The following is a 24,226-nucleotide window of genomic DNA, read 5'->3' as shown; positions in this document are numbered from 1 at the left end:
GCGCCGGCGGCCAGCTAAACGCTTCACGCTCCTCGTTTCATAACGACCTTTTAGCCAATTATCCTAGTGAGATAGTGGGTAGTGACACTAGTGACCCTGCCAGTGCCGGCCCGAGCCCTTGATCAGGGTAGAGCGAAATCGGGTTTTGGCGCCCTTCGTTGAAGTTTTCAAGAGTATTTTCCACCCCCCCTCGCTGCACTCGCGTCATTTTGGCGCCCCATTTGCCATTTTGGCGCCCCCCTTGCCATCCGGCGCCTAGAGCGGCCGCTCCATTCGCTCTACCCTAGATCCGGCCCTGGACCCTGCCTACGAAGCTGGAGATCCCGGGCTCCCGAGTCCGCGAAAACCAAAAATCTACATTTCTTTATCCGCCTCTTTATAAAGGTAGATAAAGAAATTTCACTTCAGTACGCTCGTTTATTAGCACTATTGGGTACGCAGGTATTGAGTCGCGCATTATTTGGCTGTGCATTATTTGTACTGACCCTGATCTGCCAAAAGGGAAAGTACGTCATACGTGAATCAATACTGATATTACTGATTACTTTGCTTCTAGTTATAGTTTAAAGTTATAGCTGCATTATTTATCCGTTTTCAATGCTATCTAGTTAAAGTTGAGATTGGTATAGTCATAAAAAAATTGCAAAATGGGAGCCGTCTTGGGCCTTTGTTCGGCAGCGCAAGTAAGTACTGTGCTTGTTTACAATTTATTTATTGCCGTGACCTAGCATGATAAGCTTGAACAAAAGAAATTCACTAATTTAATTATATTATTGTAGCATCAGCCAGTAACTCTTCAACTTAACTTTTATATCAATGTAACAAGGACGTTATTGATGTTTGTATAATGAACAAAAAGTGTATTTATGCAGATTGTTCTCCCTTTGTTCAAAGATTTCTAATTTGTTTATTTATAATAATAAAAATCAGGCGCCCTTTTTTTTATCCAATAAAAGAGTATTTAGTCTTTTAGTTACACCCAATAGCCTCTAGTAAAATGTAGATTCCATCACTCATTACACCTTATTGAGTGCTGCATCTGCAGATGCACCCGTTATAGTTTATTAAATCGTAGTAGTAGTAGTAAAACACTTTATTGTACAAAAAGAAACATAAAAAACACACATCTTCAAATGGGTCTCTATGTTTTGGGTTTGGGTTTGGTCCTGCATAAGAGGGTAGGGTTCCCACCCCAGCTTATAATAATTATTTTTTATTAAGAATCTTGTCCCTATAAGTGACTTAAATTGGGTTGTTGAATAGTAAAAAACACTATTAGGGTGAAGTGACAATTTCCTGTTGTTATTTTGTCCCATCAGCCAGGCAACAATAGTATCACAGTTGAGTTGCTTAACTTCAAACTCTGGTAAATCCATCTGTCAGATTATGCGATTTTGGTATTAAGAAAAGGTAATAGGGTAGATATTTGCTGAGAGGGTCAAATGGATTTACCCGGGTTTGAAGTTGAGCGGCACAGTTTATGATTACACTATTATTCTTTGATAGATGGCCCTTTATGGAAATGGCTTAAATAACCACCACATAAATGTAAAAACCGACAGCTATCATGAATATCTTATTTTTTTATTTAATTGCATTGTAAATTAAATAGATGAATCCACTTTATATAGTTTTGTGGCAAATCACAAGCAGTGTGGCCCAAACTTTACTGCCCCACATGCAATTGTGCGATTCAAAAGTAAGTCTGGATTTGCAAGCCATATCAGAGCACACACTCGCAATAGGCTGGATTGCTGTGATTAACTAATATATATTTACATACATTGGCTATATTAAGATTGATGAGATGGAATGTGTGATCATGTAGCTGGCGTGCTGCTGCGGCAGCGCCGCGTGCTCGCTGTGCTGCTCGGCGTGCCCGTCGTGCGCCAACTCCACCTCCACGCGGCTCATGTACACCCTGATGCTGCTCCTAGTCATGGTGGCCGCATGCGTCACTCTGGCTCCTGGACTCAAAACAGAATTGCAAAAAGTAAAATCATATTTATGCACTTTACCAATTACATGTTGTTTCAAAGTAATGTTGTTTGTCAATTTTTGTCATATGACTGCGTAATGTACCTATGAATTGGCCAGATAAAACTGTTGAAAAATAATATGTATTCACAGTTTAAATTACTGATTATGAGATAGTAGGTAGGTTATTACACTCTATAGTAGTGTAGTGACTTTAAATTTGACATAGTTGTGCAATGCTGCAGAACCTATCTGCGGGCATTAAGATAATGATGATGAGTTAAGTCATATTTCAAATACCTTTTGTTTTACACATGCTACACCGATCTGGTAAAATTGTATTGAGACAATACAACATGTAAAATGGTACCATCTTATGTAAACATACAATTTATGGCAAATAAATAAATGAAAAAATGAAATTGTTTTTCAGGTGCCTTTTTGTGCTAATTCAACAGGAGTCGTACCAGCAAATTTTAAAGTAGACTGTAATAATGCTGTTGGCTACCTTGCAGTTTATAGGTATGTATTAACCATTGCATTATATTATATGTATTGCACTTTATGTTACAATGTTTAGTTTCTGGTTAAGGTGTTAATACTTTCAATTAATTGATGTAACATTGATCTATTATCATTTCAGAATTTGTTTTGCGCTGTGCATGTTCTTCGTTCTGATGGCATTGATAATGATAGGTGTGAAGTCGTCCAAGGATCCTCGTACCGGCATACAAAATGGGTAAGGGTAATGGATAACGGGTGGGTGGGTAAGTAATAACTTTACATATTGAAATGGGTACCAAAGAGTAATTGATTATAGGAAATATGAGTATTAGAACAAAATTCTACCAAAGATAATAGAGTGTATAGAGGGTTATTGTCATAGTAAAATTTGTAGTCACAGTAAATTTATATCTTTCGACCCAGGATTAAAACTAAAAATTAAACCGCACTTGACAGACTGATCAACGTCACCAGGCGCGCCGCGGCGGTTTACTATGAAACTGTCCATACACAAAAATTACCGAACTCTTTTTTAACGATGACAAACAGTTTGGTGCAACCGACCTTATACGGAGTTACATATGTATATCGTACTTAAGACTGAAGAAGATAGAGCAGGGCGCCATATGTTTCCTGCTCACTGAATTGTTAAACTTCAACTTTTGACCAGCAGACGGAGACGGAGCCATACAGCGCCCGCCATCAACATTATTAAAATTCGTAACACGAATTTTTCAGACTTCATCAATCAATTAATATTTGGTAAGGTAAACGTACTAGTGCTCGACATGCTAATGCCCAATAGATGACACCCTGCTGTCACCTCTATTGACAATGACTTAAGTTTCAAGATGACATGTACTGGGACCGCGTCGAGCACCAGTACGTTTGTTTACCTTATTATTGTTTATATTTTAAGTACATAATTAATAATGTTCTAGTTTTTGGGGCATAAAGTTCCTGGTGGTGATCGGAGGTGTAATCGGCGCGTTCTTCATCCCCGAAGGCTCGTTCGCGTCCACGTGGATGGTGTTCGGCATGATGGGCGGTTTTTGCTACATCATCATACAACTGGTGTTGATTATTGATTTTGCGCATTCGTGGGCGGAGAAATGGGTTTGTAAGTACCTACATACCACTGTGTCACTTTTACCATGAGATTCTCCTAATTTCTCCTAATCCTCCGACCGCCTCAGGGCCCGGCCACATGTCAGCGGTGCGGCGCCGCCGCCGCCGCGCGGCGCGGCACCGCAGAAATCTGCGGCGACGCCCGCCGCAACGCAAAATTTTGCGGTGCCGCGCTGCGGCGCCGCAAAGCGGTGCGCGGCGCCGCGCGCGGTGCCGCAAAGCGGTGCGTTTCGCCGCGCGCGGTGCCGCAAAGCGGTGAGTTTCGCCGCGCGCGGTGCCGCCAAGCGGCGTGCGGCGCCGCGTGCGATGCCACGCTGCATAGTAAAGAATAAAATTCGACTACCAGTTGTTTAATCAGACATGGATTCCTTCACACGTGTTCTGCTCTTGCTGTTGTTATAGCGATAGCGGTTCGCCAAAAAACGCTGCAAATGGTGTTAAAGGTATGAAAATCGGTACGATTGATCTTTAGGACATTTGAAACAATTTCACCAGAAGCACCAACAAATAAAAAAACGAGAGGAGTTATGACGTCATCTTTTCAGGGTTCCGTAGCCAAATGGCAAAAAACGGAACCCTTATAGATTCGTCATGTCTGTCTGTCTGTCCGTCTGTCCGTCCGTATGTCACAGCCACTTTTCTCCGAAACTATAAGAACTATACTGTTGAAACTTGGTAAGTAGATGTATTCTGTGAACCGCATTAAGATTTTCACACAAAAATAGAAAAAAAAACAATAAATTTTTGGGGTTCCCCATACTTCGAACTGAAACTCAAAAATTTTTTTTTCATCAAACCCATACGTGTGGGTCTAGGTCTTCAAAAATGATATTGAGGTTTCTAATATAATTTTTTTCTAAACTGAATAGTTTGCGCGAGAGACACTTCCAAAGTTGTAAAATGTGTCCCCCCCCCCCTGTAACTTCTAAAATAAGAGAATGATAAAACTAAAAAAAATATATGATGTACATTACCATGTATACTTCCACCGAAAATTGGTTTAAACGAGATCTAGTAAGTAGTTTTTTTTATACGTCATAAATCGCCTAAATACGGAACCCTTCATGGGCGAGTCCGACTCGCACTTGGCCGCTTTTTTTTGTATGAAATTAAAAAAAAAATGTTTAGAAACCTATCGTGTGTAGTATTAAACGAAAGGGCTTTCTGAGCCGATTCCAAAAATATATCACATCATTACACACAGTCATTTTTTTTTAAATTATAAAAAAAATATTTTTCAAAACATACCAAGTTTGGGTTTCTCCAGATACAATACCGTTAACATTTTTATCTAGACACATGTCATTAGTGCTCTATAATGCGTTCAGAAACCGTAGGAAATGACCAGCTTTATTACAACCAATTTTACTATGAGAACTTTCTTATCTGTGGTAGTAGGAAAATTTGTACTGTAATGTTATAAGTAGTTATAACGTTACAAATTTTTAGTATCGTTATGAGTTTAAATTTGGAACAGCAGTCAAAACTCAAGTGGGTCTCTATTCTAGTATCCATAGATATTAAAACAGTTATCGATATGAAACGTCAGTTTAGTATGTTTTTTTAATATTAACCGCACGATATTTGATCTCGAGTGACATGAGAATAGGAACTCTATTCTTTTGTCTAGGAATTAAAAAAAACTATGGATGCGTGACATGCGTGAAAAAAGTTTTCATTCACCGTCATTTGGCGTACAGTTTATCTTTTAATTAGTTTTAAGTATGTGTTTAGATAAAGTAGTGTATGTAACTGTACATAATTAGGCATTAAAACTCGTGTGATCCTATTAAGAAACTCACTAACGTTCGTTTCTTAAACCCACACTAGTATTTTGATGCCTCTCATTATGTAGCAGTCACATAAACTACTATTTTTGTTAAATATACCTCAAATTATACCTAATAATCCTCATATCTAATTCTAATAAAGCAATTTTGAAAATATTTACATTTAGTATATTTGTTTTAATTTTTTCTACTCCCGTACCTTTATTTGTCATTTAAAAGGTCGTACACACACCTTTAAACCCCTATGTTATAGTTGTCAAGACAAGTCTTTAGTCTATTCCCCAAAAAAGTATTTGTAATATCTTTTTGGTACTTTTACGATACTTCGTGTAATCACCACTTAAAAAATATTGTATGAAATACATTGTTGCCAACCTAATTTTAATTGTCATCTCTGACAGATGAGTACTAAGTGCATTGCTGCCAATTTACAAAATTGGCAGCAATGCACTTAGTAAAAGGTGAGTTTTTTCAGTTAATTCTTACATAGATAATTTTTACTACGACTTATAGATTCCGAGATATAAGCGACTTTCTGGAAAAACCGTTATACTTATATTAATTTTATGCTTTCTATTTAAATATTTAATTGAGAGATTCATAGATCACACTTTGTAAAATTGAAAATTACAAAAAAACATATTTCATGTAATTATTTTCAAAATTGATTTCTTAGGGTTAGATATGAGGATATTAGGTATAATTTGAGGTATATATTACAAAAAAATATTGAACGGTATTGTATCTGGAGAAGCCCAAACTTGGTATGTTTTGAAAATTATTTTTATTATAATTAAAAAAAAATGACTGAAATGTAATGATATGATATTTTTGGAATCGGCTCAGAAAGCCCTTTCGTTTAATACCACACACGATAGGTTTCAAAACAGTTTTTTTCAAATTCCATACAAAAAAAGATAACTCATCTCGTTTTTTTTTATTTAATGGTGCTTCGGGTCAAATTGTTTCAAATGTCCTAAAGATCAATCGTACCGATTTTCATACCTTTAACATTTAACATCATTTGCAGCATTTTCCTGAATTTCTCGGTGTACTGCCAGCGCTATTAAAAAGGCGCAGAAATAAAAAACAATTGAAAAGAAAATTTTGGGTGAACCCATATCTTCGTATAATGAATGAAGATGCAAATCATTACAAAAGAAAATACCGGCGCGGCACCGCAGAAATCTGCGGCGCCGCACGCCGCTCGGCGGCACCGCGCGCGGCGAAACTCACCGCTTTGCGGCACCGCGCGCGGCGCCGCGCACCGCTTCGCGACGCCGCAGCGCGGCACCGCAAAATTTTGCGTTGCGGCGGGCGTCGCCGCAGAGCGGTTTGCGGCGCCGCAGATTTCTGCGGTGCCGCGCCGCGCGGCGGCGGCGGCGCCGCACCGCTGACATGTGGCCGGGCCCTCACCCATTCTGATGATCACCTTTCCTCAGCGAACTACGAGGAGTCGGAGTCGCGCGGGTGGTACGCGGCGCTGCTGCTCGCCATGATCACGTGCTTCGCGCTCGCTCTCGCCGGCATCGTGCTCTTGTTCCTCAACTTCACGCAGGTCGGTGACAATCATTTCAACACTCACATTACCCGCGTGGTTGCTATTAGACCAGGATCTCTAGAAGAGTGTCGTATGCATAATTGTTAGACCGCAGTTTGACTTCTGATCCTTGTAGAGGTGCTCCCAGGCTACAAGGAACTCGATGTTGCCGGGCTGAAAAGTGGTGCCGTTTCCACCACCAGCCCCTTGAATTTCCCCCTTACAATTCTCATACATTCGCCCTCGAAAAAATTTAAAGTCCAAAACTTAACTAAATAATATTTTATGCAAACACAAAATATGTCATTTTAAAGGTAATTAAACGTACTTTCAATTGATATCAATCTTAATTAGGTAGTGCAAATACGCTAAGAGCTAGCCCCACCGAAGTCCTATTTGTGAAAACGGTGTAATTTTTTCGACAGCGAATGTATGAGAATTGTAAGGGGGAAATTCAAGGGGCTGGTGGTGGAAACGGCACCACTTTTCAGCCCGGCAACATCGAGTTCCTTGTAGCCTGGGAGCACCTCTACAAGGATCAGAAGTCAAACTGCGGTCTAACAATTATGCATACGACACTCTTCTAGAGATCCTGGTCTATATTTAATTAAACGATATCTGGGTGACCGAGCTTCGCTCGGAAAACATGTAAAAACTTGAAAATGCGCGTTTTCCCAGAGATAAGACCTAGCTAGATCGATTTTTCGCCCCCGAAAATCCCCGTATAGCAAATTTCATCGAAATCGTTAGGGCAGTTTCCGAGATCCCCGAAATATATATATATAAATATATAAATAAATAAATAAACAAGAATTGCTCGTTTAAGGCAGTGAAAGCATATAACTGGAAACCGCCTTTGGGAACATTACCGTTCAAATTCTCGGGCCAAATTAGCACACATACACAATTACGCCTACATTTAAATAAGACGATACGTTTACAGAGCCTGTCTCTATTACACTAACGTACACAGCTAAGTGTAGATGAAATGCATATAATGTCAATAACTACCAATCAGCGACATTAATCCGCTAATAACCTTCTTACTGTACGTACTGGCCGCTGAGAGTTTGCGGTTCATATTTGATTAGAATATGACTTGGACAGGGATAGGTTTATGCCATACATTGAAGAACCAGTCAAATAATTCACGTATAATAATTTAATGCAGATTAAAAGATAATTAGTTAAAATGTTGTTATGAAATTAAATGACAGACTAACTCAACATAATTAAATATTCATTGTTGTAGGTATAAATGTATTCCGCTATAATAAGTATTTTGTATATTTTATTATCAATCTGTATGGCAGTGCGAAGTCACGTTCAGAGCCCGTACCATGAATCACTGACAGTGTCAAAACTGACATTTACGCTATCGAGAACGTAGTTTACTTTCTATACATTTCGTTTGCACTAATATGCGAGTACGAGCGAGATGTATAGAAAGTAAATTACGTTCTCGACGGCGTTTGTCAGTGCCAAACTGATGGTAGCCGTACTGGTATAGTCTGTCCGTTTTTCTAAGATCAAGTACGCCATAGTAAATGTATGGCGAACTTGATCTTAGAAATCGGACAGGCTATACAGCCTGCAAAATTTACATGCGTACACGAATCGGGTCAAAAACATTTGAACAGGTGGAGTCACAATAAATCCCCACTTTCAGTTCCAATGGAAATATTTTATATGTATATAGCCGGTCAAGCAAGTTTGTCAGTAGAAAAAGGCGCATAATTACAATTTTGTATGGGACCATAACCGTTCGCGCGCTTACTTTATTTTATTTATTTATTTTATTTTATTAGAAGACCAACAGCTTTAACAAACTATATAGACTTATAACTAGGATACAATCATGAAGCCAATAACAGGTCTCCCTAACAGATACAATTGAAAATATTACGGATTTGCTTAGGTACTAGGTATACACAATTGTATTACATTTTCTAAATTCGCCGCTCTTTTCTACTGACGGAAATGGCTTGAGAGAGAACCTACATATATGTGACAGTAGAGGGTGGATTAAAATGATCAACGTTTTGAGATAGTGTGTGTATTTGTTAAATTAATTCAGTGAAAGCGTGATAGAAAAAAATGTATCTACATATAGGAGACCGGGTATGATTATCTCACGGGTTATCTCATGAATAGAACATTAGATATCTTGCCAGGCATCCACTCAATTTCATGTCTCTCTAATTGGACAGCTTTTTTTCATAGTTCTCTGCGAATAGCATTTTGTGGGAATCTGAATGGAAAGTAATGTAAAATGACAATACCAAATTTGATTATTAATTTGAAATAACTAGGTAGTTTTTTTATAGCTCCATCTCATGAAATAAAAAAGGAAAATACAAATCTGTAAGAAAGAATTTATTACTACATTTATAATTACAGTGGAATCCGTTTATTATCCGTTTATCCGTTTTTTTTTTAATTAATTTATTTATTATGACTCCGCTTATACTGACCAAACGCTTACTATGACGCAATTACCGTGCGAAGTTTGGTTTTCATATGAAATTCTTTGTGACAAAGTCGGATAAGATGACTTCGACCTATAAATACTATTTTTATAGAATTATGTCCGGTTATACTGACAAATTCGCTGGTTTTCGTGGCCGGCCCCACATCTTTCCCTGCGAGGACGTCTGTGGCGTTTAAATTGTTTTAGTTTTTACTCTCGGTGAAAGTTGATAATTGGTATAAGGTTAATAAAACTCATCTCTCACAAAATAGTTTGAGATTAATTTGGAAAACATAAAATAAAAAGTTTATCAACTATGCTTTATATGACATCCGCTTAGTATGACATGTTTGTTACTTCCCTTCAATTTCATTATAAGCGGATTCTACTGTATATAGAAAATACCTAAACCAATCATAAGTTAATAAAATAGTCTACTTCATTTGGCATAAAACCATCCCTATTATCCTCGTAATTTAAAAAGTCGTATGTTGTTATGAAAGTCGTATGCAGTTGTTACGTTTTAGCTTAGCACGGTAGTATTGAAAAAATGTCGTTATGTTTATTCCAAATTTTACTGAAGTTATCTGTTTACTACAAGTGAAAAGTGATTCCACTGTCCTTGATATGAACTAAAACAACTTCTGCACCACTTCACGACACATGAAGACATTTTTAATTACAAAAAAACGTAGTTTTTATAAACCAATTTAGCCATCGGTCACTGACTGTCATCTCGGCCGCACTGAAGTTGCCAATCGAACAGTCTGTAAGCACCGCCTACAATCGAATACTTTACGTTGGGTCATAATTGAGCGGACAGAATACTTCCATAGTTTATATGCGTTCACTGGTTTAAGGGTATTAGATTTGTTCTACTATTTTGGTACCTATTCAAATGTGCCAATGCACCCGTGTTCAGTTTGTACACAGCTGCACAGTGAAATACGCTGGTCTAATGTCCAATCGTGTTATAGTTAGATGGATTGTGATAAAATAAGTTGTTGCTAGGCGCAGGAGGCCAGCTGCGGCCTGCCCAAGTTCTTCATCTCGATCAACCTGATCCTGGTGGTGATCGCGAGCGCCATCTCCATCCTGCCGGCCGTGCAGGAGCACAACCCGCACTCGGGCCTGCTGCAGTCCTCGGTGGTGTCGCTCTACGTCATGTACCTCACCTGGTCGGCCTTGTCCAACTCGCCGACGCCCTGCAACAGTCTCATCGACCCTAACAATGTACGTAATCCTAATTCATTCTTAACTTGTTAAGAGGGGGCGTAAAGCCAGGAAATTAAAAGGGAGCATAGGACATGGCACACCTCGCTAAGCTTGCGACGGGAGAAAAGGCCATCACGCGATAATATATACTCAATATTATGATACTATACTGTATAAAAAAAATGTATATCGAGTTTTCCATAAAAGTATACCTAAGTCTTTAGTAATAACAATTATTTTATCATATTAAATGAATTCACTCTTCGACTAACTGATTTCACTCTATCTATTTCATGTTCCGAGATTCGTTGCATGCAAATTTTTCGGACTTGTATAACTAAATTATAAACCGGACAAGTGCGAGTCGGACTCGTCCACCGAAGGTTCCGTACTTTTTAGTATTTGTTGTTATAGCAGCAACAGAAATATGACGGTTCATGAGATACAACCTGGTGACAGGCAGACAGACGGACACTGGAGTCTTAGTAATAGGGTATGGTTTTTACCCTTTAGGTACGGAACCCTAAAAACCAAAAAATAACGCAACTTACATGTATATTGTATGTATGTCATCAGTAAACATACTTCATTGATTTCTTCATGTCGTTGGGAAGTCCCTAGATAATAATAATTTGTGCCACGAACATACATTTTCTTTCTCCTTATAATATGTAGACATTGTAGACTATTCTCTGATATATATATTGTATTGTTATATATGTTTATTAAGAGCAGTTGTTACATTCAATTATGCATTACCAGGATCGTAAAGAAGATACTTACTGGGTACGTACACTAACAAAATAGTTGGTAATTTTCACCTTTTCGCCTTAATTTTTTCTCCCCAGTAAATCCTCAAAATTTACCGTTCACCCCACAGACGCTCGCATTATTTTATTAAAGTTAAAGGAAAGACCTGTAGGGCGGCTCTTTATCATTTGTCACCATTGCTGTCATGTTCTAACAAATATGTAAGTGCGAAAGTGACGCATGGCATGACAGGTGATAAAAATGCGACCATGATAGCTGGTCTGTTCACTTCCCTTTGTCATCGTTTTACTCACTTATTTCACTGTAGGTATACATTTATGAATGTGCACGATTTTCCTCCAGCTTGGTTGTCTTTGAATTTGAGTACCTAACGTTAAAATAATTAAATATTATTTCATGAACAGCAAATAGTAAACGATGTGATAGCTAGAAATAATAGTGTAAATAATTATTCCCGAGTAATATTTCGTATTGTGTTCATTCAAGATAAATACTATGGGTGTAGGTAGGGCAAACTTAGTAAGTTTGTATTCTCATACTTACTGACTATTCTGTTTATTCATGCCTATTCTCAATTTTTATGCTTGTATGTTCAATGTTTTTCCATTTTTGAAGTGAAAGCTTCTTTAGCGGCGCTGTGCATTTTTTGAGGTGGGGAAAAAATGTTAAACACGCGACAGGTAACGTGACCGTAAGACAGACACGTGACCTGATCGAAAAACTGTTACAATGTCCATTGAGTTTACCTTTATTGATTTTGAATGCCATCTAGTGAGGTCCCTCTAACTGGTAATAATAGAACTCGAGTACCAACAGTGATGTGATGTGCGCTCTAGCGCCATCTATGGCGTTAACCTCAATTATACATAGTGCTGCAGACATTTTGCACTAGTCATTGAGTTTTCACTTCTGCCGGCACTCCCGGAGTGCAACCGGTTTTTTTTTTTTGAAACTATAGGCATACAGTCATACATATGTAGTAAGTATTAGAGTTTACGTGGGTTGGAATGAACAATAGATGAGACGTGACCTAGGCTGGAAACAAAAAATAATTCGTGGTTTTTCAAGTATATGATAATTAGGTACTTTGAAGGCTATCGAGGTGGAAAGCTCTGATTTGACATTAGCATGTCATTACTTCAATTCAACGTAATAATAATATTTAACTAAATCAGCCCAAACTTATTTTACGAGTATGCAAGTATACCTTGTTGGGTTGGATTGTGACTAGTTGTGTGAGCCCTGAGGGCCTACCGCGAACCACGTTCGACGTGTTGCCTCCCTGTCACACTTAGGTACGAATTTACAAGTGCGACAGAGAGGCAACACGTCGAACGTGGTTCGCGGTAGGCCCTCTGACCTATTAACGTCAACGTGAATGATGTAAAGTGAATGAATGCGGTGTGTTTGCAGGCGGCGTCGTTCGACAAGCAGGCCATCATCGGCATGGTGATCTGGGTGTGCAGCGTGCTGTACTCGTGCGTGCGCACCGCCTCCAACTCCTCCAAGATCACCATGTCCGACCACATCCTTGCCAAGGAAGGCACAGGTGATTATCTTTTTACTATTCTCTTGTATAATACATATAACCAATGTTACTATATTCAGTTATGTTTAATTGCTGTAAACAACTATACCCATATACTTAAACGCTGACAGTTTAGTAAATGCTATGTTTTGATTATTGAGCTTTACAACAAATAACAGTATTTGAACACCGCTATACTGAGGTACCCGATAGATTATCTGGGCATATTATGTATATAAACCCAAAATGTATAGGTACCTAAATTATGGATGCTTCTACTTAGTTTGAGAGATTATTTATATCTGTATGTAAAGGTGCAACTCCAGTCCTACTCATAAATATTAAGACTTAAAGTTAAGAAAGTCTTTCAACATTATATATAGGTATATATATATCGCCTTTGTATAGTTTATATGGGACTGTTCATTAAACTGGCGAAGTGCTTTTGAAATAAAGTTTACTTAGTAGTATTTTCCATACAAACAGGAGCTATTTAATTCCACGGCTACATTAATTTATCCGCAACCTCAGGATAACGGTGTATTGTATAGGTAGCTCAAGTATGTAATTGTGCAGTGTGTTTTAGTTGAGATTCTGTCAGTGTTGAAATATATACGTAGTTAAGAGTGAATATTAACACAATTATCCATTCCCTTCGACGTTTGGCGCTGCCGGCGGCGGCCGCAGGGCAAGGAGGGCTCATTGCTAACGAAGGTAACATATCCACGGTACCTCGAGATAGACGCTGCCCCAGTCCTCTCATTCATTCACAAAACAACAGATATCATGTCTATGACAGTGTTGGTTGTTGGTCTTTCCGCTTATTGGGCATTTCTATTTATAGTTGTACAAACATTATTTGTTTTAGAAATTATATTATTTGTACTCAGAGTCACGAGCTTTTCCCATTTTCACTGAGAAACAAAGTGTCCCCGAAAATGTTGGTCCGTTTGGTTACGTTTGCAATACAACCTTCTATCACCGTAACAAAACGGATAAAAAATTTGATGAAATATTTTATTTGAGATCTAAGTGTTCCCAAAATTACATAGAAATAATATAATTACTAAAACAAAAAATCGTGATTCTGAGTGGAAATAATATAAAATTCCCAAAATCTAAAATGTAAGTTGGGGTAAGTAGGTACAACTTTAAATAGAAATGCCCTATTACCAGGCATGGGTTACGCATATGGCTTTGGAAGACAGAAGAAAGTCTTAGAACACTCAATCTTTTGTTACTAATAAAAGTAATAAAGAAGTACATACATCAATACTAATATTATGAATGCAAAAGTTTATCTGTTTGTCTGTTACCCCTTCATGCTTAAACCGCTGAACCGATTTAGTTGCAATTTTGTATTTTCGAGTCCGGGAAACGGATTAAGATAGGTACTTTAGTTTTGACCCCAGATATCATATTTTAAGGGGCAGGAAGTCAAAAACCGCTATAAACTAATTTTGATGAAATTTGGTATGGAGATAGTTGAAATAGAGTTTAGTGGGAAAGGATCGTTTTTATCCCCTATAATCCCTCAATCATCCCTTAAGGGTGTAAAAAGGGGGACTGAAGTTGTAAAGGGAATCAATAAATTTTTAAACAAGGACTACCTATAAGAAATCAGAAATCGTTTATTTGCGAACCATGGTACATAGTTGGTACAATAAAAACATAGAATCACATGGCACCCTATTACGGGTATAGCAAGTATTCTTATAGCTAGGTAGGACTGTTTTGTATAGTAGTATAATATTACCATTTTTCTTAAAAATAATTAACAACTATATACATTTACATCTAATCTTATCATTAATTAATACATATCACTCTCTGTTTCCATCGCTTCGAAAAATTCTTTTAAACTATAAAATACATTTTCTGTAAGAAACCGTTTTAACTGGAATTTAAATTTGTTACCATCTAACATTTTAATATAGTTTGGTAGGCTTTTATCATTTAACTTTTCGCTTATCGGTTTATAGAAAACAAGAAAGAAGAAATAAATAATGTTTATGCATTTTTGACCAATTAGTCCTTTAGGAAAATCAATAAAAAAGCTACCACGTAGACGAAGTCGCGAGCAACAGCTAGTAATTTATATAATTTTAACTCGACCATCTGCCTGGTCATGCTTGTATCATTACTGTTTGTCGGCATAGTGCATAGTGGCGGGTGATTAGCAGGTGTTACAATGTACAGTCTTAGTTATCAGAATACCTACATTATCATTCCCCGGTTAAAGTAAGTATCTAATTATGGGCTCAAATTATGATGATAGACATAAGCATATAATAATATGTATTGCAAGACAAGTACGGGATAACTATCAAATAGCTCGTGTGGCAAGCTGAGCTGTACATTGAAACCTTGCAAACTAGTTCCAAAATCCTGTATAGTTTAAGTTACATTTTGGCCCAATAAGGTAAGTGAGCTAACCCGTAGATAGTTTACATATATGTAGTCTGGGTTTTATTATCAACCGGTCTAGAGCAGTAATATATGTAATTTAAATATGTATTTAATCTAACTGAACCCCGAAGTCTGAGTAAGACCAAAGTAAGACACATACGCTTTATCTTGTCATTATTGCAACCATTGGCCCGCAGTTCGAGATTTGTGTACCTGATCTATTTCTAAATGTTGTCAAATGTTGTTTAGTAGGTTTACGTCACCCTAGGCCCGTAAGTGGGATTTTCTCCCCGCTACACAAGGAGAAAATCTCACTTCCTGGCCAAGGCAAGAATGGGACAGTCTGACGCGTCTAAAGCATGCAAAGCTCTTTATGCAAGGAGTAGACTCCGGCTGGAGCAAAAAGCTTTGGAAACTTAGCAAAAGACAACTCCAAATCATAACGGTGGTGTTTACTGGCCATTACGGGGTCAAAGGAATTCTGGCCAACTCTCTGACAACACCGATTGTTGTATGTGTGGCGAAGAGGAAGAGACAGTGAAACACTTAATGTGTGAATGTCACGCCCTCGCCAGACAAAGAATGAAGGACTTTCGAGCAGGATATCTGAAACCAAAGGACTTTAAAACGCTACCCATGACCTCCATCATCCGACACATGGATATGGTGGGGAAAGCTCTTGAATAGTTAACGGATCTTCTCTAGGGGGTAATTGCACAAAAGTTCCCTATGGGTCGAAGTGTATCCGCAAGGGCCCCCGAAAACAATAAGATAAGATAAGGCAAGACGTAAAACTTTAGACAAACCACGAGCGGTAATTCGTAAAGCCCCAGATCGCATATTTATGGCCACAAACACCTGCGATCTGGAGCATTCACGAATTCACCTCCCTAGGTATGTAATGTACTATTGTTCTCTTCTTCAAAACTTACTTTTTAACACAATACTCTAGTCTTATTTGAAATTAGCTGGATCTAAATTGATTAATGCAGAGTTTAGTAATCACTTGTTTTATGCAGTTATTTGTTAATGCCATTACTTCAAGTATCGTAGGCATAATAATATGCATTTGCAATCGTCAGTTTACTCCAGCCTCAGAGCATATAATACTAGAGAGCGGACAAACCGCCGGCGGCCGTGTCGCAGTTGTTAGCTCATTGAGCATACAACGCCGCCAGTTCGCCGTCCGTTGTTACCGAGTATGCACGCGCGCTGTTCACCGAAAAACTTCTGTTTTTTACCAAAATGCCGAGTTGTGCAATAATTACTTGTAAACATCGCAGTGATTTGATTAATTTCCAGACCAATGGGATCACTTTTCACAGGTTTCACTACTTATTTCAAATAAAACCACGAATTCAACGTAATATTCCGACTTGTATCCATGTAAGCATACACTTGCTTGTCATTTAATATGTTTCATTATACAATGCTGCTGTACAAGTAACATGATTGCAAAGTACAGTGTTTACGCCGCAATGAACTGGGTACAAAACGATTCACTCAATGAGAAATTTTCTCATAGTGCAGCAGCGATGTGCTCCGCTTGGATAGTGCTGTGCGGCACCTATAACACGTATCGATAAAACCAGCCCAGGGTTAGTGGACGCTAAAAATAATTTAAAAATTTAAAGATGGTTACTGTCTTTAATATAATATATTATTATAATATTATTTAGTATACATTTTGTGTAATTGGTTACCTAATGGTATGTATGTATGTATGTATATACTTTATTGCACATGGAAATAAAAACGAGAAACATAGTTACAGAGTAAATTAAATACAACAAAGGCGAACTTATCCCTGTATGGGATCTCTTCCAGTTAACCTTTGAGGAAACGAATAAACAAAAGTAACGATGAATGACAAACAAAAACAATAGTGTACAATCACTAAAATTAATGAAATGCAAGTTTTGAATACACATTGCTACAAATAATATATATAAACATAAATAGAAATACTTAAATAAATAAAATAAAGCGTATATATATAAATATAACCTAAATAAAATAAATAAATACTCAATATATATCATAAATAAATAGATATGAGCTCGAACCAGAAAAGTAAAGGAAACTAAAGAAGTACTAATCGAGGAAAACCGAATTACTTATGTATCGGAAAGCCACCATTTTTTAAGCCTCTCCTTGAGTGATGCTACAGATTGCTACAGTGTCTGCCTACTGTGCACGAGGTCTCGGGTTCATTTTACTGGGCAGTAATTGACTATAAATATTAAACGTAATATACCCGCGTGCAGTGCATTTGCACAGATAAGAAAATTATTGTTTTTTATTGCTCTATAATAAATTAATAATCAAAAATTCGATGTTATTATTGCAATCAAATTTCGAATGCCTTTTTTCTGAACACATCATATGACATTTTTTAATATGTGTGTAGATAAAGTAATATATGCAACTGTACATTATTAAGCAATTTAAGCATAATAATTTACAGTTACGTAAAGTTTATGTACTGTACATTCCTTATTTTTTGATAAACTACTAATATCTACTTAAATCAAATGTCTTGTTTTAACAAGTAAATTTATTCCATAAACAGGCAATTAAGAACAATGATTCCGAATATTTATATTTGAATAGTGTTCATGAAGTTATCGACACACAGTCTTTTCCGACAGTCGATCAAATATCGATATCACGGTGTCTCGGCTCAGTTCCCGTAATTATCGTTGTGTGCGTGCGTGATGACACGACTCGCTGGTCGTGCGCATGTACACAGACATTGAAATGATGCGCGTGTATTGTGCAATAGGAGCGTCCATCTACAAGTGTGCGTACTTTAGGTGTGTGCGTGCGTTGTCTTTATAATTACTGGTGCTTTGTGTGTGTTCGAGAACTTGCGACAGGCGTATTCAATACAAATCGCCGGGCATGCCCGATCTCCTTCCTTCCTATATCTGTGACTCCAGCTAATTAAAAATATGCGTATAAGAATGCTAACCAGCGGGTGTGTTCGCTCACTGAGCGCAGGGTATGATTCCATAGAGGGCGCGGGCGCGGGCGCGGGGGGCGGCGAAGGCGGCGAGGCCAAGGTGTTCGACAACGAGGGCGAGGGCGTGGCCTACAACTGGACCTTCTTCCACGTCGTGTTCGCGCTCGCCACCCTCTACTCCATGATGACGCTCACCAACTGGTTTAAGTGAGTATTACACTCTTCTATTCTAATTTAATACTCTTACGGTGTTCCTAGCAAATGGTTTGTGTGATCAAGATATTCATTAAACGCTTTATATATTCACTAGCGACCCGCCCCGGCTTCGCACGGGTTAACAAATTATACATAAACCTTCCTCTCGAATCACTCTATCTATTAAAAATCGCATCTAAATCCGTTGCGTAGTTTTAAAGATCTAAACATAGGGACAGACAGACAGCGGGAAGCGATTTTGTTGTATACTATGTAGTGATGTCGTAACGATTTTAGTTACATTGCGGACTATTGAGGTGACATCAATTCAGTCGACCAATCAAATAACGTAATGTAATGAAACTCGCATGCGAGTTCTCGCACCGTGTAAATAAGCCCTTATTCTTATATGAAAGTCGCTAGAGATCAGAGGGGCTACCGCGAAAACCGTTTTTTTGCAAATTGCGGGGATCTTTCTCTTTTACTCCAATGAAGGCGTAATTAGAGTGACAGAGAAAAATGCCCGCAATTTGCGAACTTCGATTTTCGCGGTTATAGCCCAGAGACCTCATACTAACATTTTCACTGTAATAAAGTACAAAATGGGTTGGAAATTAAATTCTTTGACGGTACTAGAGATTGCTCATATCGTTTAGCAAATAGAAAAATTGTTAAAATTTAGTATATTTTTATTTTAATGAGTTGATTTTCGTTCAAATTTCACAAGATTAAACAAAGTAAGTAGTCTCAAAGCAGGGACAGACAGGACCTATCTGAATTCATTTTCATTGTAAGAGTATCCATATATAAAAGGATAGTTTTATGGTTTGTTTATATTTCAGCCCGAGCTCGCAGCTCATGAAAGAGAACGTGGCGTCCATGTGGATCAAGATCTCTTCCTCGTGGCTCTGTGTCGGGATCTATATATGGACCATGGCCGCTCCAGCTATCTTCCCAGATCGCGACTTCAGTTAAACTCCACCTACATATTTGTAATGTTTACTTATATGTTCTTATTATTTGAATGGTTACAAAAAAGATGCTATTGAGATGAAAACTTATTTAGGGATCTCATCAACCAAACAATATTGCAAATCCAAAAGCGTAAAACTAACTTTATTTTTTTATGGGATATGTAAAAAACACATCCATATTTTTTAGTGTTAAAAGTAGGTACATTACTACATTGTGTATTTACAGTAAATATTAATTTGATAACTAAGAAGTCAGACAGTGGCAACCAGTGTTTGGTGACTCTGGGTTGAAAATTCCTTGAATGCCTGTTACAGATTATGTTTTTCACTTTCACCCCATAGCGTGAAGATTTTTCAGCCAAATAAACAATCATTTACGATAATATAGGCCCCACGGTCGCCACAATCGTGCACACGGCCGAGGTGGCACATATACTTTATATACATATATGAGTACCGAGGTGGCACATATACTTTATGTACCAGCAATTTTCATCACATGATAAATATTTTTTGTCTATTGTATTACGAGTTGTAATTTTCGGAGACCTGTGTTATTCGCTTTTAACTACCTATTCGTTTTTTAATAATACGTATTTTAGACATACTTGTTCATTTTCATGTTAATATAAAGGTGTGTGTTCAGTTTGTGATTGCGTTTGCTAGCGAGCTTTTTGTGGCCAGACTGCACGTCGGATAGATCATGGCAAAAGCGACTTACGTGCTTTCTAGTAAGGTCCAACTTCGTGTTTAATTTTGGAGGAGACGCAAGCGATTTTCACATGTTAGTAGGCTATCATATCTAATCAATTTACTCCTAATTAAATTTAATCTCGATTTAATACTTTTAGTACTAGCTAAATGTTCGAAGTTCTGTGTTATCCTAGTCTCCTAAACTATTTCAATAAAACTCTGTGTCTACCAATAACTGTGTTCTTTAATTTATTCACCAGCATATATTAGCCCCATCACTAGGCGCAGGCCTTCTCCTAGTGTAGAGTAGAAGATGATTCAGGTCTTTACTTTATCCAGTACCTATGAGATTTTGATCAGATCTTCATCTTTTACAATTTCGTACTTCAGTAATTTGACATATTTTTTCAGCAAGTGCCTCCAGTAGCATTTTACATCCTTAGCAGTCAATTTTTCCCAAATAAATTGATATCCTCTGTCTGCTATCTCCTGCGCCAACGAATCATTTTCTTGGAAAAATTCTATGTGTTTGGCGATTTCTGACTGGGTAGCTTTTGGGCTTAATGGTACATAGTGCACCCATGGCTTTAAAGGTGGATAGTAGAATTCCTGCCATTCGTTTCCCACGTGAAATACTAACGACTTGCAGAGAAACAGATGTTTGAAACGGAAACTCGCTGCGACGCCTCTGTAGTTATATAGATATTTGTACTTGCAATGGTCTTCAAATGAAACTTCTGCAGCTGGCTCCGCGTCCAGCGTGTCCTGTAATAATGTAGGTACTCAGTTGTTAAACAAATTTTAAATAATTACATAGGTACTGGTTATACCGCGTACGGGTAATAGGAAGTTTTTGACTAAAAAGTTTAGTTTCTAATTTAACAAATGCAATTAAGCCGATATTTGTAAGCATAAGCACAAATAATTACATACCGCTTTGGATTTCCACGCCTGATTTTTTGTATACTGGGCATCAACTAAATTGGGCATGTCCCTAGACAGGCGAATAAGTTCATCTCGCTCTTCACTTGTCCTAGAACCTCTGAAAAAACCTTTCTGTTCTTTCATACTCCAGGGCCACCTGTAAAATTAATAGGCAAATTAAGAACATAGTTCAGCAACCTTCAGTTATTTTGAAACCTATAGGGTTTATAGCCACCCACAGATAAGATAATTTATTCCATAACAATTTTACAATCATGTCAAGAGAGAGACCTATAATAAGGTCTCCCTTTCTATGCTAATATGTATCTTTACTTTGACAATTCAAAATTCATGTGGGTATACCTGTGTGCATAACGATTGACATGTTGGCTACGCGCCCTGATGGTGACTGTACACAGTTTTTACAGTATGAAACTACAATAAAAATACCTGAAACTCGCACGAAATTATGTGACATGCATAAACGCGTACATATTTAGGTACCTAATTGAGACAAGAATGACTGAAAATAGGTATACAGGTCAGTACCTTTCAGCAGCAGCAGAGATGGATAACCTGTGTTTGTCCCACCGTCCTATTCCATTAGGATATAATGCTATTGCTGGACCACCCTCCCAAAAACTCCAAGCTGGATACATAATGTCATAATAATCCTTAGTCTGAAAAATGAAAATTTACTTTTTCTGCTCCCGTACCTTTATTTGTCATTTAAAAGGTCGTACACACACCTTTAAACCCCTATGTTATAGTTGTCAAAACAAGTCTTTAGCCTATTCCCCAAAAAAGTATTTGTGCATACACGCAGTATCTTTTTGGTACTTTTACGATACTTCGTGTAATCACCACTTAAAAAATATTGTATGAAATACATTGTTGCCAACCTAATTTTAATTGTCATCTCTGACAGATGAGTACTAAGTGCATTTGTGACACCCGTAAAGCAAGATCCATATACTACGAACACCGCTTAGCGTTGCTTGTTAGTCTCCATAGGCTACTGCGGCCAAAATCGAGAAAAAACTATCCAAAATTGTAATTTAACTAAGAGCAAGTACCAGGGCCTCATAAGTTACAAGAAGGTGTCGCTGACCAACCGGACGTGGGGCGCGGGGCGCGGTTGGCCAAAATCGAGAAAAAAAACTATCCAAAATTATAATTTATAGTTGGTCAAACCAATTTGTCAGTAAATAGGAAAAAAACCTATTTCTATCCTTTTCTTTTGGGTGCTAGTACTAGTGTAAGACAAAGATAGTATGATTATCTCAGTCTATGTTTGAAATAAGACAGTCCTTTGACACACTATAACTAAGAGCAAGTACCAGGGCCTCATGAGTTACAAGGTGTCGCTGACCAACCGGCCGTGGGGCGTGGGGCGCGGGGCGCGGGGCGCGGTGGCCGGGTTTGGTTTGTTTACCTACATATATATCCTATATGATTCCACTTGTTAAGTATTATTTTTGTTGAATGAAAAATATTTGTTAAATTTACAATTTTTTTTTCAAAGTAAGTTTTTGGTCGTAGAAAAAGTATTGTATGCAACGTTGTTTAACTGAGTCAAAAAATACTCGTGGCGTCTTTATTAACAATTTTCGGCCTCGCCTCAAATTGTTACTCACGCCACTCGCCTTTTGTGACCCCTCTTAAACAACGGTTGCATAAAATACTATTTCATCATTTACTTACATCACATTTACCAGCTAGCTAGACGATAAGGGGAGAAGCAACTACTAATAAAAGTATTTATCTTATTACTTCAACAGCATTTATAAACAATATAAAAACTTGCTAGCAGTGTTAACCTTTTCGACGCCGTGTCAAACACAAAAGCTGTCACGCTGACGCCACATCACCGAAGAGTCAAAACTGAAATTGAACTTTATGCATATGCACGTAGGTCTATGTTGCTCTGTGGTCTGTCTGTGACTGATTAATCGGTCTTTGGCGTTGAACCTACGGTGCGGATATATCGTCATTGGTGTCCAAAAGGTTAACAAGCAGAGGTCAATAAAAGGGTAAACTCATTTGCGAAATTAAAGAAAAAGAAGCAATAGGGAAAATTTGGCTATGCATGGCCATCATTACCTATACACTACATACCTATTACAAATAAGAAAAAAAAATTTACAAGACCGTTTCTTATACCTTGCTAAATGAAAATACAGGTGCCTTCACATGACCCCAAACATGGTTAACTTGAGGCCAATCTCGAGTATTTATGGCTAGCTCCATATTTGGCAACTTTGGTGCTAGAGCGTTCAAATAATGTTCTACACCTGAACATCTGGCTGGGAAATGGCAATCTTTTTGCCGATATAGTTTACCTTCAATTATCTGAAACAAATCTGACATTATATATACCCTGTACAAAAAAGACAGACAGACTTGTCCAAACTTTTCAACATTTTTATTATATTTAATTACTCAAACGGGTCCACCGCTATATAGTACCGCAATTTTTATTATGCCAAAAATCAACCTGATTACAATCAAGCAAATTATAAACTTAATACATCTTAGTAGTTGAACAGTCTGTCTCGGTTGTTTGTCATGAACTGATTTGATTTGTGTCTTGTACTTCATTGTCATGTCGAATTATTAATATAAATCTTGGTTGTTCCAAATATATATGTCAGTCAGCCAGTAAGTTGGTCTATGTCAGGTCACCACGGCTGTGCTATCAAAAATTAACATCAACAACTAATGTAGTAATGGATGGACAGATGACGATAATTTAAATTGATGATAACTATTTTTTTAGTTACGACTATCGACCCGCCCCGGCTTCGCACGGGTTAAAACTCGAAAATCCGTTCAGTAATTTCTGAGTTTATCGCGAACATACAAAATCTGTTTTATGAGGTGTAGTGATGATTGAAGGATTCTTCAAATAATACCTGATATTTGGTGGCCTTCGACTGAGCGAGCGAAAACATTTCCTTCGTAATTCCATCTTTAAATGGTGCTAAGTCTTGGTCAACCACGGACTTGTAGCAACCACAGTTTTGCCGTTCGCAGGGCACATAGTCTGCATTAGCAGCTCGAATTTCTTTCCAAATTGAAGTCCATTGGTTAGTGTCTAAAAATAAATTATACTTGTCAATTTGGTCATTTATGTCGAGAAA

At 37.8% G+C, this 24,226-nt stretch overlaps 2 protein-coding genes across 8 annotated transcripts; one reads left to right on the top strand and one right to left on the bottom strand.

Moving 5' to 3' along the window:
- Positions 1-493: 493 nt before the first annotated feature.
- On the top strand, positions 494-19,675 carry LOC134661423 (probable serine incorporator). Of its 7 annotated transcripts, none has more exons than XM_063517505.1 (12): positions 494-683; positions 1,829-1,993; positions 2,411-2,499; positions 2,621-2,716; positions 3,423-3,601; positions 6,842-6,957; positions 10,421-10,642; positions 11,387-11,410; positions 12,809-12,944; positions 13,611-13,637; positions 18,336-18,504; positions 19,335-19,675. In XM_063517505.1, the coding sequence occupies exons 1-12, from the start codon at positions 648-650 to the stop codon at positions 19,465-19,467; spliced, it is 1,392 nt and encodes a 463-aa protein (XP_063373575.1). In that variant the 5' UTR covers positions 494-647; the 3' UTR covers positions 19,468-19,675. The 7 variants fall into 7 exon arrangements, with proteins under 7 accessions (XP_063373575.1, XP_063373576.1, XP_063373577.1 ...); XM_063517506.1 differs by having other exon boundaries at positions 18,351-18,504; positions 19,335-19,674; XM_063517507.1 differs by lacking the exon at positions 11,387-11,410 and having other exon boundaries at positions 19,335-19,674.
- A 755-nt stretch (positions 19,676-20,430) lies between these two features.
- Positions 20,431-24,157, bottom strand: LOC134660863 (O-glucosyltransferase rumi homolog). The gene is made up of 5 exons (XM_063516706.1): positions 23,999-24,157; positions 23,247-23,435; positions 21,633-21,763; positions 21,093-21,240; positions 20,431-20,924 (listed from the first exon to the last, which is right to left on the bottom strand). Exons 1-5 carry the CDS (start codon positions 24,035-24,037, stop codon positions 20,502-20,504), a joined length of 930 nt encoding a protein of 309 aa, XP_063372776.1. The 5' UTR covers positions 24,038-24,157; the 3' UTR covers positions 20,431-20,501.
- Positions 24,158-24,226: the final 69 nt, after the last annotated feature.

This window comes from Cydia amplana, chromosome Z, assembly GCF_948474715.1.
Source record: "Cydia amplana chromosome Z, ilCydAmpl1.1, whole genome shotgun sequence".
In the NCBI taxonomy this organism is placed as follows: Eukaryota; Metazoa; Arthropoda; class Insecta; order Lepidoptera; family Tortricidae; genus Cydia; species Cydia amplana.
Note: the sequence above shows the minus strand (reverse complement) of the source record. Positions and strands in the feature narration are given on the sequence as shown.